Source organism: Ursus americanus, chromosome 8 (assembly GCF_024610735.1).
Source record: "Ursus americanus isolate L20-20 chromosome 8, mUrsAme1.1.p, whole genome shotgun sequence".
Lineage (NCBI taxonomy): Eukaryota > Metazoa > Chordata > Mammalia > Carnivora > Ursidae > Ursus > Ursus americanus.
The window spans coordinates 30,969,546-30,983,512 of record NC_142134.1 but is presented as its reverse complement, the minus strand read 5'-3'; the positions used below and the strand labels follow the sequence as shown (position 1 = coordinate 30,983,512).

At 35.7% G+C, this 13,967-nt stretch overlaps 1 protein-coding gene and 1 long non-coding RNA gene across 3 annotated transcripts in view; one reads left to right on the top strand and one right to left on the bottom strand.

The window, feature by feature from the left end:
• LOC148109558 (transmembrane protease serine 11G-like) overlaps nt 1–12,607 on the bottom strand; it is a 37,201-nt gene extending 24,594 nt beyond the window's left edge. The window contains exons 1-3 of the mRNA XM_087863915.1: nt 12,541–12,607; nt 3,765–3,938; nt 2,260–2,378 (exon numbers count right to left, since the gene is read on the bottom strand). Of these exons, the coding sequence (XP_087720041.1) occupies nt 2,260–2,378; nt 3,765–3,938; nt 12,541–12,607 (360 nt within the window). The remainder of the gene's footprint in view (nt 1–2,259; nt 2,379–3,764; nt 3,939–12,540) is intronic.
• LOC148109557 (uncharacterized) overlaps nt 1–13,967 on the top strand; it is a 296,308-nt gene that overhangs the window by 258,282 nt on the left and 24,059 nt on the right. The gene's annotated exons all lie outside the window — the stretch shown is intronic.

The window sequence follows — 13,967 nt, the reverse complement described above, 5'->3', positions numbered from 1 at the left end:
AGCGACTAATTTGATTTATCAATTTTTTTCTGGTAAAATGCCATGTCAGATCATATTGCATAGTTTGGTGAGCATGTTTATTGAAAAATCAATAGTTATTAAAAAATGAATGACCATGTGTTTTCCTTCTGTTACAAAGGGAAATTTGTTTTTTAAGGAAATAGTTCTATATACACATGTACATTTATTTGACAAAACAAATACACGTTCATTGTAAAAATTTCTTTTAAAAAGGAAGCAATACAGCAAAGTAAAATGAAAAGCATTAAAACCATTTCCAAATCACTGTATAGAGAACCTGCTATTTACATTTGTGGTTATGTCCTTCCAGATTTGCTACATTCATTTATATATATTTTATATGTGACCTTTATATATCTTATATATAATTGTAAGTTTTCTGCCTGCCTCCTTCCATTTTCTTTCTTCCAATGTCATCATTTTGTTGTTTCTTTTGAAAGCACAACTTTGTAAACCATGTATTATCCATGGCAGTTGAGCATATGAACAGTTTAGATTACTGAACTCCACAAGAAGTTTCTAAAATTCATTTTAGTCACTGGTTTTAATAATTTCTTCTAGGACAATATTTCCTAGGACTGTAACTTACAATTTAAATCAGGGGTCAGCAAATTGTGGCCTGTAGGGCAAATCTAGACAGCCACTGTGTTTGACCCATCATCTAAGAATGGTCTTCACATTTTTTAATAGTCAGAAAAATCAGAAGAAGAATATTTTGTGACATCCAAACATTTAACAAAATTCTACTTTCACTGTCCATAAAGAAGTTTTATTGGCCCATAGCCATACTCATTTGTTGGTGTATTGCCTATGGCTGCTTTTGCACTACAATGACAGATTTGAATAGTTTCAGAGACCACATAGCCTGCAAAGCTGAAAATACTATCTGGCATCTTAGAGAAAAAAATTGCCAACTTCTGGTCTAAATTACAGTGCTTTCCTTCTTTATGTTGCCTCCATTTCTACTCTACAGAGAGGGGCAGTTCTAGTGAGTTGGCCATTTATTTACTAGTCATCTCCTTGAAGTGTATTTTGATGGTCCTCCCATGTGGCAGACACTGTTACAGGCACCAGACATGTAAGAATAAGCAGACTTAGCCCCTCACAAATTCCGAGGGGCATAGACATACAAAATAATAATGATGCAGCAAGGTGGTAAGCACTTTAGCAAAGGTGTATGAAAGTACTGTGAGAGCACAGGAAACAGATGCTAACGTTTATTCAGACATAATTTTTCATATGTTTTATTCACAACATAAACCAGTCCTCAGAATAACTCAGAGAGGTAGGTGAAATTATCCCTATTTTGTAGTTGAAGCTTTAAGGACTCAAGTAGCTTTTCCAAAGCTCGTAAACTGTCAAGAAGTAAAATTTGGATATGAACCTAGATGTTCTGACTTCAAAGCTTAGACTGTTTGTAATTCAATATATTGCTTCCTACAACAAAATACACCCTGCCCTGATCAATTTTCTTTAATCAAAATATCCTTCTTTTTGAAAAGACATGCCAGTCCGGTGGATTTTTGAAAAGACATGCCAGTCCCATTCAGTTGCATCCTTTAACTCATTTCATCAGCTCATTTTGGTTGGGAAATGGATGAAGAAATATTTCTGAACCTGGCAAGAATGATCTGTCACTTTTTGTCAATGCTAGGCTCAGTAGAAGCTGAGTACACAGCAGAAGTCTTCAGTGGAAGAGCTGTACGTTTCTGTGGTATATTTTCAGGAATAAATGTTTAGTGTAAGTTGCCTAGTGGGAAATGTATCAGGGTCATATACACATTAGGTGCTTAAAAAGTGATACACAGTAATGTTTGTGCCTAAATAATTGAGTTATGTTTCCAGATAACTCTAATAATTTTATTTTTTGTATTTGAGCTATTTAATCTTTCTGTTGGGCTTCTATTATTCAGTCTTTGGTGCAATTATTCTTTGCCCAATGTATTTTTCCAATTCTGAGATACTGTTGGTTAGAGTTGCCAGGATTAGTAAACAAAAATATGGTTAAGTTTTAATTTCAGATAAACAATGAATAATTTTTAGTATACACATGTTTAAAATGTTGAATGAAATATATTTTCAGGAGGATCTAAAATTAAAATTTAACTGAGAATTCTGTATTTTATCTGGCATCCCCAACATCGGTACAATTTGATATGTTCACAACTCATCTCTTATTTTATTTTAACCGTCTTCTTCACCATAGTATTATCAGAGTAGGAATGATGACAGACTTACCTCATTATTGACTTTTTGTTTCAGGTCTCTTCTCATTTTTGAGTGTTCAACAGAAAAGTCAGGATCATATTCAATACTGGGGATCTGGAAGGAGGTTTGGTAATGGTAAAATTTCTGATCTGGAAGGTAGAACAAAAACGGATAGTTTCTCTTTAGTTCATTTGAGTTATATAAATATCAAAGTAGAAGGAATAACATGCAAAAAAGTCCTATAATGATGAACTCCTGGGAATTAAACATGCAATAGCTGTGGCCAATACCTCCCTCTAATGTTTTTTGTTGTTGTTGTTGTTTTGTTTTTGTTTTTGTTTTTTTTAAGTAAAAGAGGTATATAACATTATATTAGTTTACGGTGTATAACATAATAATTTGATATTTGTATATACTCCATATATGTGTATATATATCTGATATATATACATTTATATCATATCTTCTTTATTTGTCTATAGATGTCTATAGATATCGTCTTTATTTGTCTATAGATGGACACTTAGGTTGTTTTTGTATTTTGGCTATGGTAAATAACACTGCAGTGAACCTGGGGGGTGCATATATCTTTTCAAATTAGTGTTTTTATTTTCTACAGATAAATACCCAGAAGTAGATTAGCTGACTCATCTGGTAGATCTATTCTTAATTTTTTGAGAATCGTCCATACTGTTTTCCATGGTGGCTGTACCAACGTATACGCTCACTAACAGTGTACAAGGTTTCCCTTTTTTCTGTATCCTTGCCAATACTTTTTACTTTTTTTTTTCTTTTTGATGCTAGCCATGCTAACAGGTATGAGGTGATATCTCATTGTGGTTTTGATTTGCATCTCCCTGATGTTGAGTGATGTTGAGCATCTTTTCATGTGCCTATTGGCCATGTGTATGTCTTCTTTGGAAAAATGTCTATTCAGGTCTTCCACCCATTCTTAAATTAGATTGTTTGGCTTTTCACTATTGAGTTATTTGAGTTCTTTACATATTTTGGGTATTAACCCCTTATTGTATATATGATTTGTAAGTATTTCTAACCCATTTTTAATATCACATGTTCTCATAGTCGTGTGTTTGTCAGTCGTTTTCTGACAAAATTATTACCTGTTAGTGATAATTCATAAATTTAAGCTGTTAATTAGATTATTATAGAATGTAATATATTCTCATAAGTTAACCTTGAAGTCAGAATTGCTACTAAAATAATGTTTTTACTTTCAGTACGCTAAATATTATTAAACCATATAACATAAGATGTATTACATTGTTCAAGAGATAATATTATGTGAACCAGTTCTAAATTTAAATGTTAGAATTAATTTTTATAAAGGATGATCATTTCCCAAATGTAGGTATGTTTATGCAAATTAATACTGCATTATACAAAGCTTGCATACATTTAAGTAAATTATTGTTGCAATGAAAATTACACTCCAAAATATTAGAAAATATTAGGTGTTGAAATAAATCCAGTAGATCTTCTAATTTTCAAAATAATACAATGGAATATATTCTTACCAAATGCCAAAAAATAAACCAGGAGACCGATGATTATTGCTAGAACCAACACAACAGCTGTGACAATAAGGGCTGTCATCCATGGTCTCATTGAACTTGTCCTTCTACCCTGTATTGCTGGCCTTTTGAGAGAGAGTTGTATATTATAGTCAAACAGAACATAAATACTAAAATCTTAGTTTTGCATAGCTTTTATATAGATTTTTTTCTAGAATTCATAGTTAGCCCATATTGCATTTGGTAACATCTGAATATATTCTATAAAAAGTTAGAAAAATACTCTCAATGGAAAATATCACTGATTGACATTTGTCTTTATATTTTTATTTTAAAAAGTCAGAATTATACTATAGTTTCATAGTTACAACTTTATAGTTTCATATAGTTGCAACTGTTTCATATACTTCCTGGTTCATCATGCTAGTGTTCTGAAATATTGTTTTCTTTGTAAATGAACTAACAACATATATTTGGTTCTTGTGCTTCAAATCCAAGAAGCCTCAAAGAATGAGGGCTTCTGGGTCACTCCTCCCATTCTAGCATGAATCAACAGAGGCTCAGAGTAATTACTAAAACCTCAGAGTTGGACACAGTCAATGATATGGTAATATAATAGCAATGTAATGGGACAGATGGTAGCTATACTTGAGGTGAACATAGCATAATGTATAAATTTGTTAAATTACTAAGTTGTACATGTGAAATAATATAACATTGTGTGTCAACTATACTCAAATAAAAAATAATAAAGACAAAACCTCAAAATTGGATGTTGGGGGAGTTGGAACTAGGTTTTGGGCTTTTGGGACTTTTTCTCAGAACTCTATACTTAATCCCTTAATCCCCATTTATAAAACAAGTAATCTGTCATGCATATGAAGAGCATCTAAAATAGGACACGTTGAAGAAAAGAAAATAGAACTCTAAAGAAGAAATAATAGGTGAACCAAAAAGAGATCATCAATGTAATGAACAAACAAATACATAGTGACAGCTCAGAGCTCTGGACCCAGGAACTTCGTGGTATGAGAACCACTGGTGTATTTGATGAATATCTATTTCGTAAGTGTTATAAGAGTTCAGATCTGTGATTTTTAATAGATGATATTGGATAAGATAAGGCCATATTTACTTGAGTAAATAATGAATCAATTTAAAGAAAAATATTAAGGCAATAATAGTACAAGTATTATGTAAATATGGCAAAAAGCATGAAAGCTGTATGTAAATGACTGACATTTGGGAAACCTATACGGAGGCAGAGAAAAGTGACAAAGTTCTGTCCCTATCCCAGAGTCAGAGCCCACAACCTAAAGACTAAATCTGAACAATTACAGAATTGAGGCAGGCTAGAATGAGACTGGCATATGTTGTCCAGGAAGATCTAATTCACAGGAGAATTGGGCAAGAATATGGCTCTGAAAGTTAAAGGTATCAGTTATAGTTCTGTTAAAATTATACATGAAAAAGCAGAAGAAAGAATTACCTTCTCTGGATTGGTAGCTGGTTGTGGTAAAGTAGAAAGTAGACGCCCACTAAATAATTGGAGATATCAACTGAGGGGAGGCCTTTTGGCATCAATAATCTCGAAAAAGTGGGGATACTTCTGTGTCCTTATATCTGGGCAAAGAAGCTACAGGCAGTTTCCTCACCCCAGAACCATCAACCTGAGCTCTGATAAGTATCTCAGTCAGGTAGCATTAATTCTGAGTTCTCTTGTGTTTCTGGAAGGATCTAAAGTTACTCTGGCTTGCCACTCTTTGGTTGGTAGCAAGACAAGAGTATTAAAATCCACAAACACCTGAAGTATCTTTAGAAGAGCTGGGGTCCTGCTGGGGCAAGGAAAGAGCTGACGAAAATATTCACCACCTTTACCAATAGATCATGGGCAATCATGAACTCATTCAGTTAATATTTATCAAGTTTCTTCTGTGTGCCAAACACTTTCTGCTTGGGGTTCAAAAATGAATAAGACATAGTCTCCCATCTTTAAGAACATGAATCTAGTAACACACCAAGTAACTGGTAAAATACAAGTGATAAATGTCATAATGGAATTATGTTCAATAAGTTATGAGAGTTGAGTGGGTACAAATGGCTTTGCTTAGAGAACTTATCCTTCGAGCTGGGTTTTGGAGGCTGGGGAGGAGGAATCAGCAAGAATGATGGGTACGACAGGAAGAGAGAACAGAATAAACAAAGACAGGGAGACATGAGACAAGGACAAGGATTTCTCAAGGACATACGTGGGAAAGTAGATTTTATGAATGAGAATAGAGGTAAACCTAATTAATGCATGTGTTCATTACTTAACTGAATAAACATTTATTGAGCATAACTACATACAAAATGGGAATATAGTGAAGAATCTTCAATTGATTTTCCTCTCAAGGAATTTATCGTCTTATAGGAAAGGAACACAGTGTACACAAATTGCTCCTAGAGTTGTAGAGTACTTCTAAGAGAATTTCAGAGGAGGACTAATGATTTTTCTTTGGAGGAAATAATGATTGAAAAATAATGATAATTTTTTAAAGCTTGAAAATGCTGGGCCCATCTTCTCACTATCTTCTCCTCTGAGTCAATTACGGAAAACCATCCACAGAGAGGAAGTTTATTTCACAACAGAACTCTCATCATCAAAAGGGTGTGGTTTCCTGTTGAACTTCTTACACCAGAAACATCATTGTGACTGAATTACAGTCTTATTTATGGGTAACAATTGAAAAATTGTTTGAGCGCATTTTCCTAATTATGTAGACATGCCCTAAAATATTTATTCCTAGATTTTTTTAAACAAATAAAATAATTTTTTCTCACTGACTTTTTTCAGTACTAATCTAATTTTAATTTACAAATTGATGAATTTCAATGGCTAATATGAGTGACTGTTCCAGATTGGTGGAGCTTGCACCTTATAGGTACTTGGTAAATATTTGTCTACTAAATAAAATAATGTGTCATAAAAGAGGAGGTGGCCCTAAACTATTTGTAACACAAAAACTATTTTTAGCAGACAATTTTGCTAGAGATGAATTTCTTCAAATATGGTAGGAGGAAAAATGAGCGTGAACATCTACTTGAGATCAAGATACGATTACAAAATTTGCGCTTAAAAATCTCTAGAGGACAATTCTCTCCTTCTCTTTTGTTTCTAGCTTCTCCCTCCCCCTAATCCTTCTGAGTCAAAGAATTTAATTTTGGTCAGACTTATCCCAGCCAGATGACTAAACAGATTCACTGTAGTGTAGGAAAATTCAGCCTTAGACAAGCCCTTGACATTCAAACAAACAAACAAACAAAATATAAGTGACCTCGCCTTTGAGGTATTTATGCCAAACAAAGATGAGCCATGACAAAAGCTACTCATTTAGCCGGTCAATCTAGAAAACCTTTCACAAAGAGTCAAAGCATTTTTTATCCCTCCCCTACCTTTGGTTACATTCAGAGTGGCTCATTATCCAGATTCTCATTGGGAGGTGTTTCCTGAACCAAAGCTCAGCAGAAAGGAATGGACTCTTCTTGCTCTTATCAGTGTCAGCCATTCACTGTCACATATTTTTTTTTACCAAGGTATATATTCAAGTCCTTCCCTTTAGATAGCTCCCTTAGCATCTATTATTTTCCTGGAGCCTTTTAAATGTTTTATATAACCAAAATATTGTCCCTCAGTGATTCAAAGATGAGAGATAAAGGGATTTCTTTCTGGCACAGCCATGGCCACATAATTTGAAGTTTCATGGTCTTCGAAAGAGGTTGTTCATAGTAGCTAAGAGTGTAGGCTCTGCAGCCAGCCTACCGGATTTCTTATCCCAGCTCCGCTACTGTGGGACATTGGGCAGTCATTCAACCTCTTTGCGTCTCAGGTTCCTTTTACTAAATGGGGTTAATAATACCCATCTTGTGGGATTATTACAAAGACTAAATGAGTTAATATACATGAGCACTTAGAATAGTAACTAAAACATGGTGAAGACTTAGAAGTTTTGGTTATGTTTTTTATTGTCAAAAGCAGCAGAGAAAGGATACCAAGGAGTTTGTACATAGATGAGATGGAGTGAGCTGGGGAAACGTGTGCTGGATAGCAGATGTGCTGCTTATGAAGGAAAGAGGTAAGAACTGGTGCCCAGAACCTTGGAATCTGAGTGAAAACACAGGCCAGAAACTATGCACGGACTGGAGAGTCCCTCAGGAGACTAGTAAAGCCTGATGATTTCCATGCAGAGTCCTGGCAGATAAGAGAGTCTAAGCTTGGGCAAAGAGGGGCTACCAGAGCCTTGAATTTAAATAAAAATAAACAGAGTAAAGTAAAATTTAAAATGTGAAAGAAAATGAAGTAAAGCCTTTCTTGAGTCAGAAAGAACAGGTTTCAAGGGGTGCCTGGGTGGCACAGCGGTTAAGCGTCTGCCTTCGGCTCAGGGCGTGATCCCGGCGTTATGGGATCGAGCCCCACATCAGGCTCCTCCGCTAGGAGCCTGCTTCTTCCTCTCCCACTCCCCCTGCTTGTGTTCCCTCTCTCGCTGGCTGTCTCTATCTCTGTCGAATAAATAAATAAAATCTTTAAAAAAAAAAAAAGAAAGACCAGGTTTCAGAAGTAGGCATTATCAGATTGCCACATTTGGAGCATCAATGGTGAAAGAATTACAATAGTGAGTATGAGAAAGTTTAAGACAAGACAGGATGGGTGAATCATCTGGCTGGGGTTTTAATCCATTGCCCAGAGAAGAAAGAATAACTCTGGAAGAAAGCTGTTGTTATGCAAATATCAGGAGGTGAGGGTGTTATTATTCATAATAACAGTGGCTTAGCAGTGATGATGATGACAATTTTAATTGTACCACCGATATAGTGAGACTTGCATAAAATCTGTGATGTGAGTAGAAATACTAAAAGTCGTGAAAAAGATTATATGAGAAGATTGCTTCTTTTTATGTTTCATGTTCTGACAAGCTGTGTGTCTTGTTTCTATAGCTGCACATTATGCAAATGAGAAAGACATAATGTTTCATAAATGAAAAGTTGACTGATGTCATAATTAAAATAACTGGTGTTTTAGTTGCTAAAGAGTTCAAAAGGGGATGATCAAGGTCAGAGAGTGCTACTCTTCAAAGTTCTGCTCATTAATGCAAATTTACATGGTGAAGTTCTGTGATAAGCTATTCCCGGAAGGAAATTTTAGAGTATTGAGGTGATTAAAACCTGATGATGATCAGAAAGAATGCATAGGCCGCTGACCCGGGCTAGTGAAGGTAAGGTGATCGGCCAGAGCAGTACTGCACCCACTTTGGCCAATACTGCTTCAGTTTTATTGGTACATTTTCCTGCTCTTCCTAATATTTTTAATTAAGCATTATTTATCCTTAATCATCTCTTTTCCTACTGCTGTTTAACAACAAATTTTGACCCCCACAAGAAAGTAGGGCTTGTTTTGAACACTGAAGCATGCACAGATGTATTAGCTACAAATCCTTTCTAATGAACAAATTCTATGATCACTGTATCAACCAGTGGGAAATATATGATTTCACTTACATGGGGAATATAAGAAACAAAACAGATGAACATAGGGGAAGGGAAGGAAAAATGAAATAAGAGGAAAACAGAGAGGGAAGCAAACCATAAGAGACTCTTAAATATAGAGAACAAACTGAGGGTTGCTGGAAGGGAGATACGTGGGGGGATGGGCTAAATGGGTGATGGGTGTTAAGGAAGGCACTTGGGATGAACACTGGGTGTTATATGTGATAAATCACTAAATTCTACTCTTGAAACCAACACTATTATATATGTTAGCTAACTTGAATTTAAATAAAAATAAACAGAGTAAAGTAAAATTTAAAATGTGAAAAGAAAATGAAGTAAAGCCTTTCTTGAGTCAGAAAGAACTGTTGAAAGAACGGTGTGATACTGCTGGAGAAGTCACATGAGTGCCAAAAGGGAAGGGTAATGATAGGTAGGCAACTTTGACCGGTTCAGTGAACAATAACTGTCAGAAGTTTTTACATTTAATCAAAACATACATTGAGCTCCCAGAGCTTTTTGGTGTCTTCCTTCCTTCCTTTGTTTCTTTAGCAGCTTTATTGAGATATAAATCATATACCATACAGTTCACTCATTTAAAGTATACAATTAAACAGTTTTCAGTATATTCCCAAAGTTGTGCAACCATCACCACAATCAATTTTCAAACCTTTTATCACCCAAAACAGAAACTCTGTCCCTATTTTTTCCTCCCTCCCTGACTCTAGGCAACCACTAATCTACTTTCTGTCTCTACAGATTTGTTTATTCTGGACATTTCACATAAACAGAATCATATATGGTCTTTTGTATTTGTCTTCTTTCATTTAGCGTAATATTTTCAAAATTTAGCAATGTGATAGCATGTATCACCTCCATACTGTTTTCCATAGTGGGAGGTAAGATTTCATTTGTTATTATTGTCAAATAATATTTCATTTTATGGATATGCTATATTTTATATGTACATTTATCAGCTGATGAACATTTGGATTGTTCCTAATTTTTGGCTATTATGAATAATGCTGCTCTGAGCATTCATGTTCAAATTTTTGTAAGGACATGTGTTTTCATTTCTTTTTCATGTAGAGCTAAGAGTGGAATTTCCGGGTCATATGATAACTCTATGCTTAACATGTAGAGGAACTGTTAAACTTTTCCAAAGTATCTGCACCATTTTACATTCCTATCAACAACGTAAAAATGTTATAATTTCTTCACATCATCATTAATCTTTTCTTTTTTCTCTTTGCCTTTTCATAGTGGCTTTTGTTTCTCTTTTCTTCATTCTACTCATTTCTTCTGCTTTGTTCTTATAGTATCACCCTTTTTCTACCTTGATCTGTTCATTTTTTATTGCACTCTTTCTTTACTTCCTTTTACTTTTTTAAATCACATTTTTAAAAAGCAAATATATGTGTTAATAAGATTATCCACAATTTTCTAGATTACCCACTCTCTGAACCTCAAAATCACAAGACATCTCCCTCTGCACAACATGCTTCACAAAGTTGGTCTACCTCTAATTTGTCTTTCCCATTTGGCCCTTTCTTTTCATGTCCTTATCACCATCCCACTTCAGGCATTTGATGTATTCCATCTAGACAATCACAGTAGCCATTAATAGATAATTAATAGATAATTTCCCCTCAAATACATTCTACAATGTTGCTGCCAGAATTATCTTTCAATTATACAGTTCTGATAGTGTGATTCTCTCATTCAAAAACCCTCAGATATTTCATTATGCAGACCATAAACTCTTTGGGTAGTATTCATTCATTCATTCATTCATTCATTCATTCATTCATTCAATTATTCATTGAGGAAGCATTTAGAGAGATCTCTTTATGTGCTAAGACCTGATTCTGCTGCTTAGAAAAACTGTAGCAAACAAGACTGGCAAGTTCCCTCCTTTTATGGAGCTCCCAAGCTAGTGGAAGGAGACCAAAAATAAAACAAGCCAAAGAATAAGTTTCAATTCATGAAAACAAAGCGTATTAATGAACAGAGAGTGACTGGAGGCTGGAGGGAGAGAATGCTTAATTGAGTAACAGGGAATTGTCCCTGAAGAGATGCCATTTCAGCTGAGAGGTGATTATAAAGATGAATTGAGAAGTGAATTGTGAAGCTTCTAGAAGAACTGGGTAAAGAGCAACCAGAGGGCTGCAAATTCCTAGAGCTGGAACAAGGGTGAGCTTGCCGAGTTCCTGAAAGAAATCAGGCCAGGGTGCTGGGTCATGGTGGGTCCAAGAAAGAGTAGAAAAGGTTCAGCCGGAGAGACAAGCAAGGATCAAATCATGGGGCCCCTGAAGGTGATGACAAAGTGCTGATACTTCTAAGGCTTATAGGAACCCCCTGGACAACTTTAAATATAGGAAGTGTATTTCGTTTAGCGTGTCTAACTTACTTTTGGGTTCTTACTTCCCTTCACATGTGCTATTCTGTTCCTTACATTCACCTATTTCTGTTTTATTCACAATACGCTCTCTGCCTCAAATATTCTCTCTTCCTCTGTGTTTCTAACCTCCTCTTTTTACAGTTGCTGGCATTTCCATTTCTGGAAACATTTCAAAGTGCTACTTGAATGCCTTCTTCCTCTTTTAAGGGCCAGTTCCTTTCTCTGCAATCCCATTCCAGTTAGAAGCACCCTTGAAGTTTCCTTTACCTATTTCGCAATTTTGTTGTATGGGTCATGTTCTGACTATCTGTGCCACTTTGTCTTTTTCCCTACCTCAGCTGCCCAGTCTCATACTATGCTCTGTATCTCGTCATTACCAATAGTGTAAATTTCTCCATAATCTAAATTTTAATCATCCAACTCTGCAACTACCCCCAGTCTTTTTTTCCAGCTCACTGCCTTAGTACCCTGACTTCAACCCCACTGGGACTTATAATCCACCCATCTTACTATCTTTTCACTGTCTCCCATCACCCTCATGTTGGCATTGCTCTCTTACTTGGCATAAAGCCCACGGTCCCTAATTATACTCATTCCTGGCATACAGCCTCAGTCCTGTAGTCTTCTCTCTCTATGTCATAATCATGTAGGAAACCCCAACCCTGGTTAAAATAAATTTCACCTATTTTGTGTTTACACAAATATGGCTGGAAAAAAAATACTCAATTTTGCTGATGAGTCTCGTTTTAAATTGCAGGAACACTAACCTCAAGTTGGCTTCAGTGCTTCCTAGCCATCATACTTCCTTAGTTATTCTCTTTCTCCTACTGTGAGAAGTAGAGGATTATTTCATACCTTCTTTTCTCAAATCTTCAATACCTTCTCTTTCATCTTCACCCTCGGCGGATGGCCTTAAAACCATTTCACCAAGAAAATAGAAATAATCAGAAGATAGCATCCATTAACCTATCTGCCATCCCCACTGTGCTTTTTTTTTTTTTTAATCTCTTATTTCTGTGCCCATGTTCTCTGCCTTTCTTCTTCCTACAACAGTGATGTTTAACACAGTGTTTGGCCCAATGTGGGCAACATATTCTGGTTTATTCACTGAACTGACATTACTCTGCTTTCTGCATAGACAATGAAATTTAAGCGAAGGGCATACAGAATAAGGGATGAAAAGATTGGCTTCTAGTCTTATCCTCCTACAATTTGTCAGAATCACTTCGAAAAGAGGAAGTCAAGAATTAAGACATTATCTAGATAATTAAGAGGAAAATCTCTCACTTTCTTTTAATTGCCCAGATGGTTTTCTCAATATCCCACTTACCTGTCTAATGTGGTCTGTATGTGATCTGTCACATATTAAGAGGTTCTCTGGGTTGGTGTTATCTCATGAGGAAGAAAGAAGCTGCTAGCAGCTGATTTAGTGGGTTACATCTTCATGCATGCATCACGCACTATTATTGGTCAGGCTCTTCAGAAGATGTTTGAGGATGACACAGTGTTACACTATTTTATGCATTTTCACATGATATTCCACCTCTTCTAGCCAATCCTGCATGTATCACATAGTCTTCAACAGAAAATAAGCAATATTTTTCTCACATTACTTTTTTTTTTTTTTAAGGGTTGCTTTAGTCACAGCAGCCTCACCAGCTCTCTGAAGAGAGGCTGGTGGCATGTGTGGGTTGGAAAAGAGCCATGTTTGTCTTCAGACAAAATGTCTTTGCACTCACTAGCCACATAGCCTCACCTCATTTATTAGAGCCTGAGTTTATTAATCAGGAAAATGCAGATGACCCTTACAGAGATATGAGAATGAAGAGATAGCAAGTGCTTACTTGATGTTAGCTAGTGCTGTCAGTCTTGAATGAAGAAGACTGGCTGACCTGGCTGAACAAAATGGGATGGTTTGAAAAGGATAAAAAAAAAAAAAAAGAAAGAAAGAAAAAGGAAAAGAAAGGAAAAAGTAAACACTCTGCTCTGACCAAGGCAGTCCAGCCAATGCATAGAAGTCGCACTCTTTTGGGAGATTCCTATGTGGTAACCAAGAGTACAGGTAGTTCTCTTGTCTCCAGTTTCCTATTACTCATCCTCACATTTCAGTGGCAAAATACCTGCCAGAGGATGACTATATTTCTTCAGTTAAATATAAATGGTATTTCTATATATCTGATAAGCTATCTTAATTGTTGGGAGTTCTTTCTGTCTGTGTTTGATAAAATTTACACAGTGTAATCAGAGCCTCATGAGGGTGGTTCTAGAGAGTCTTAGGGCCC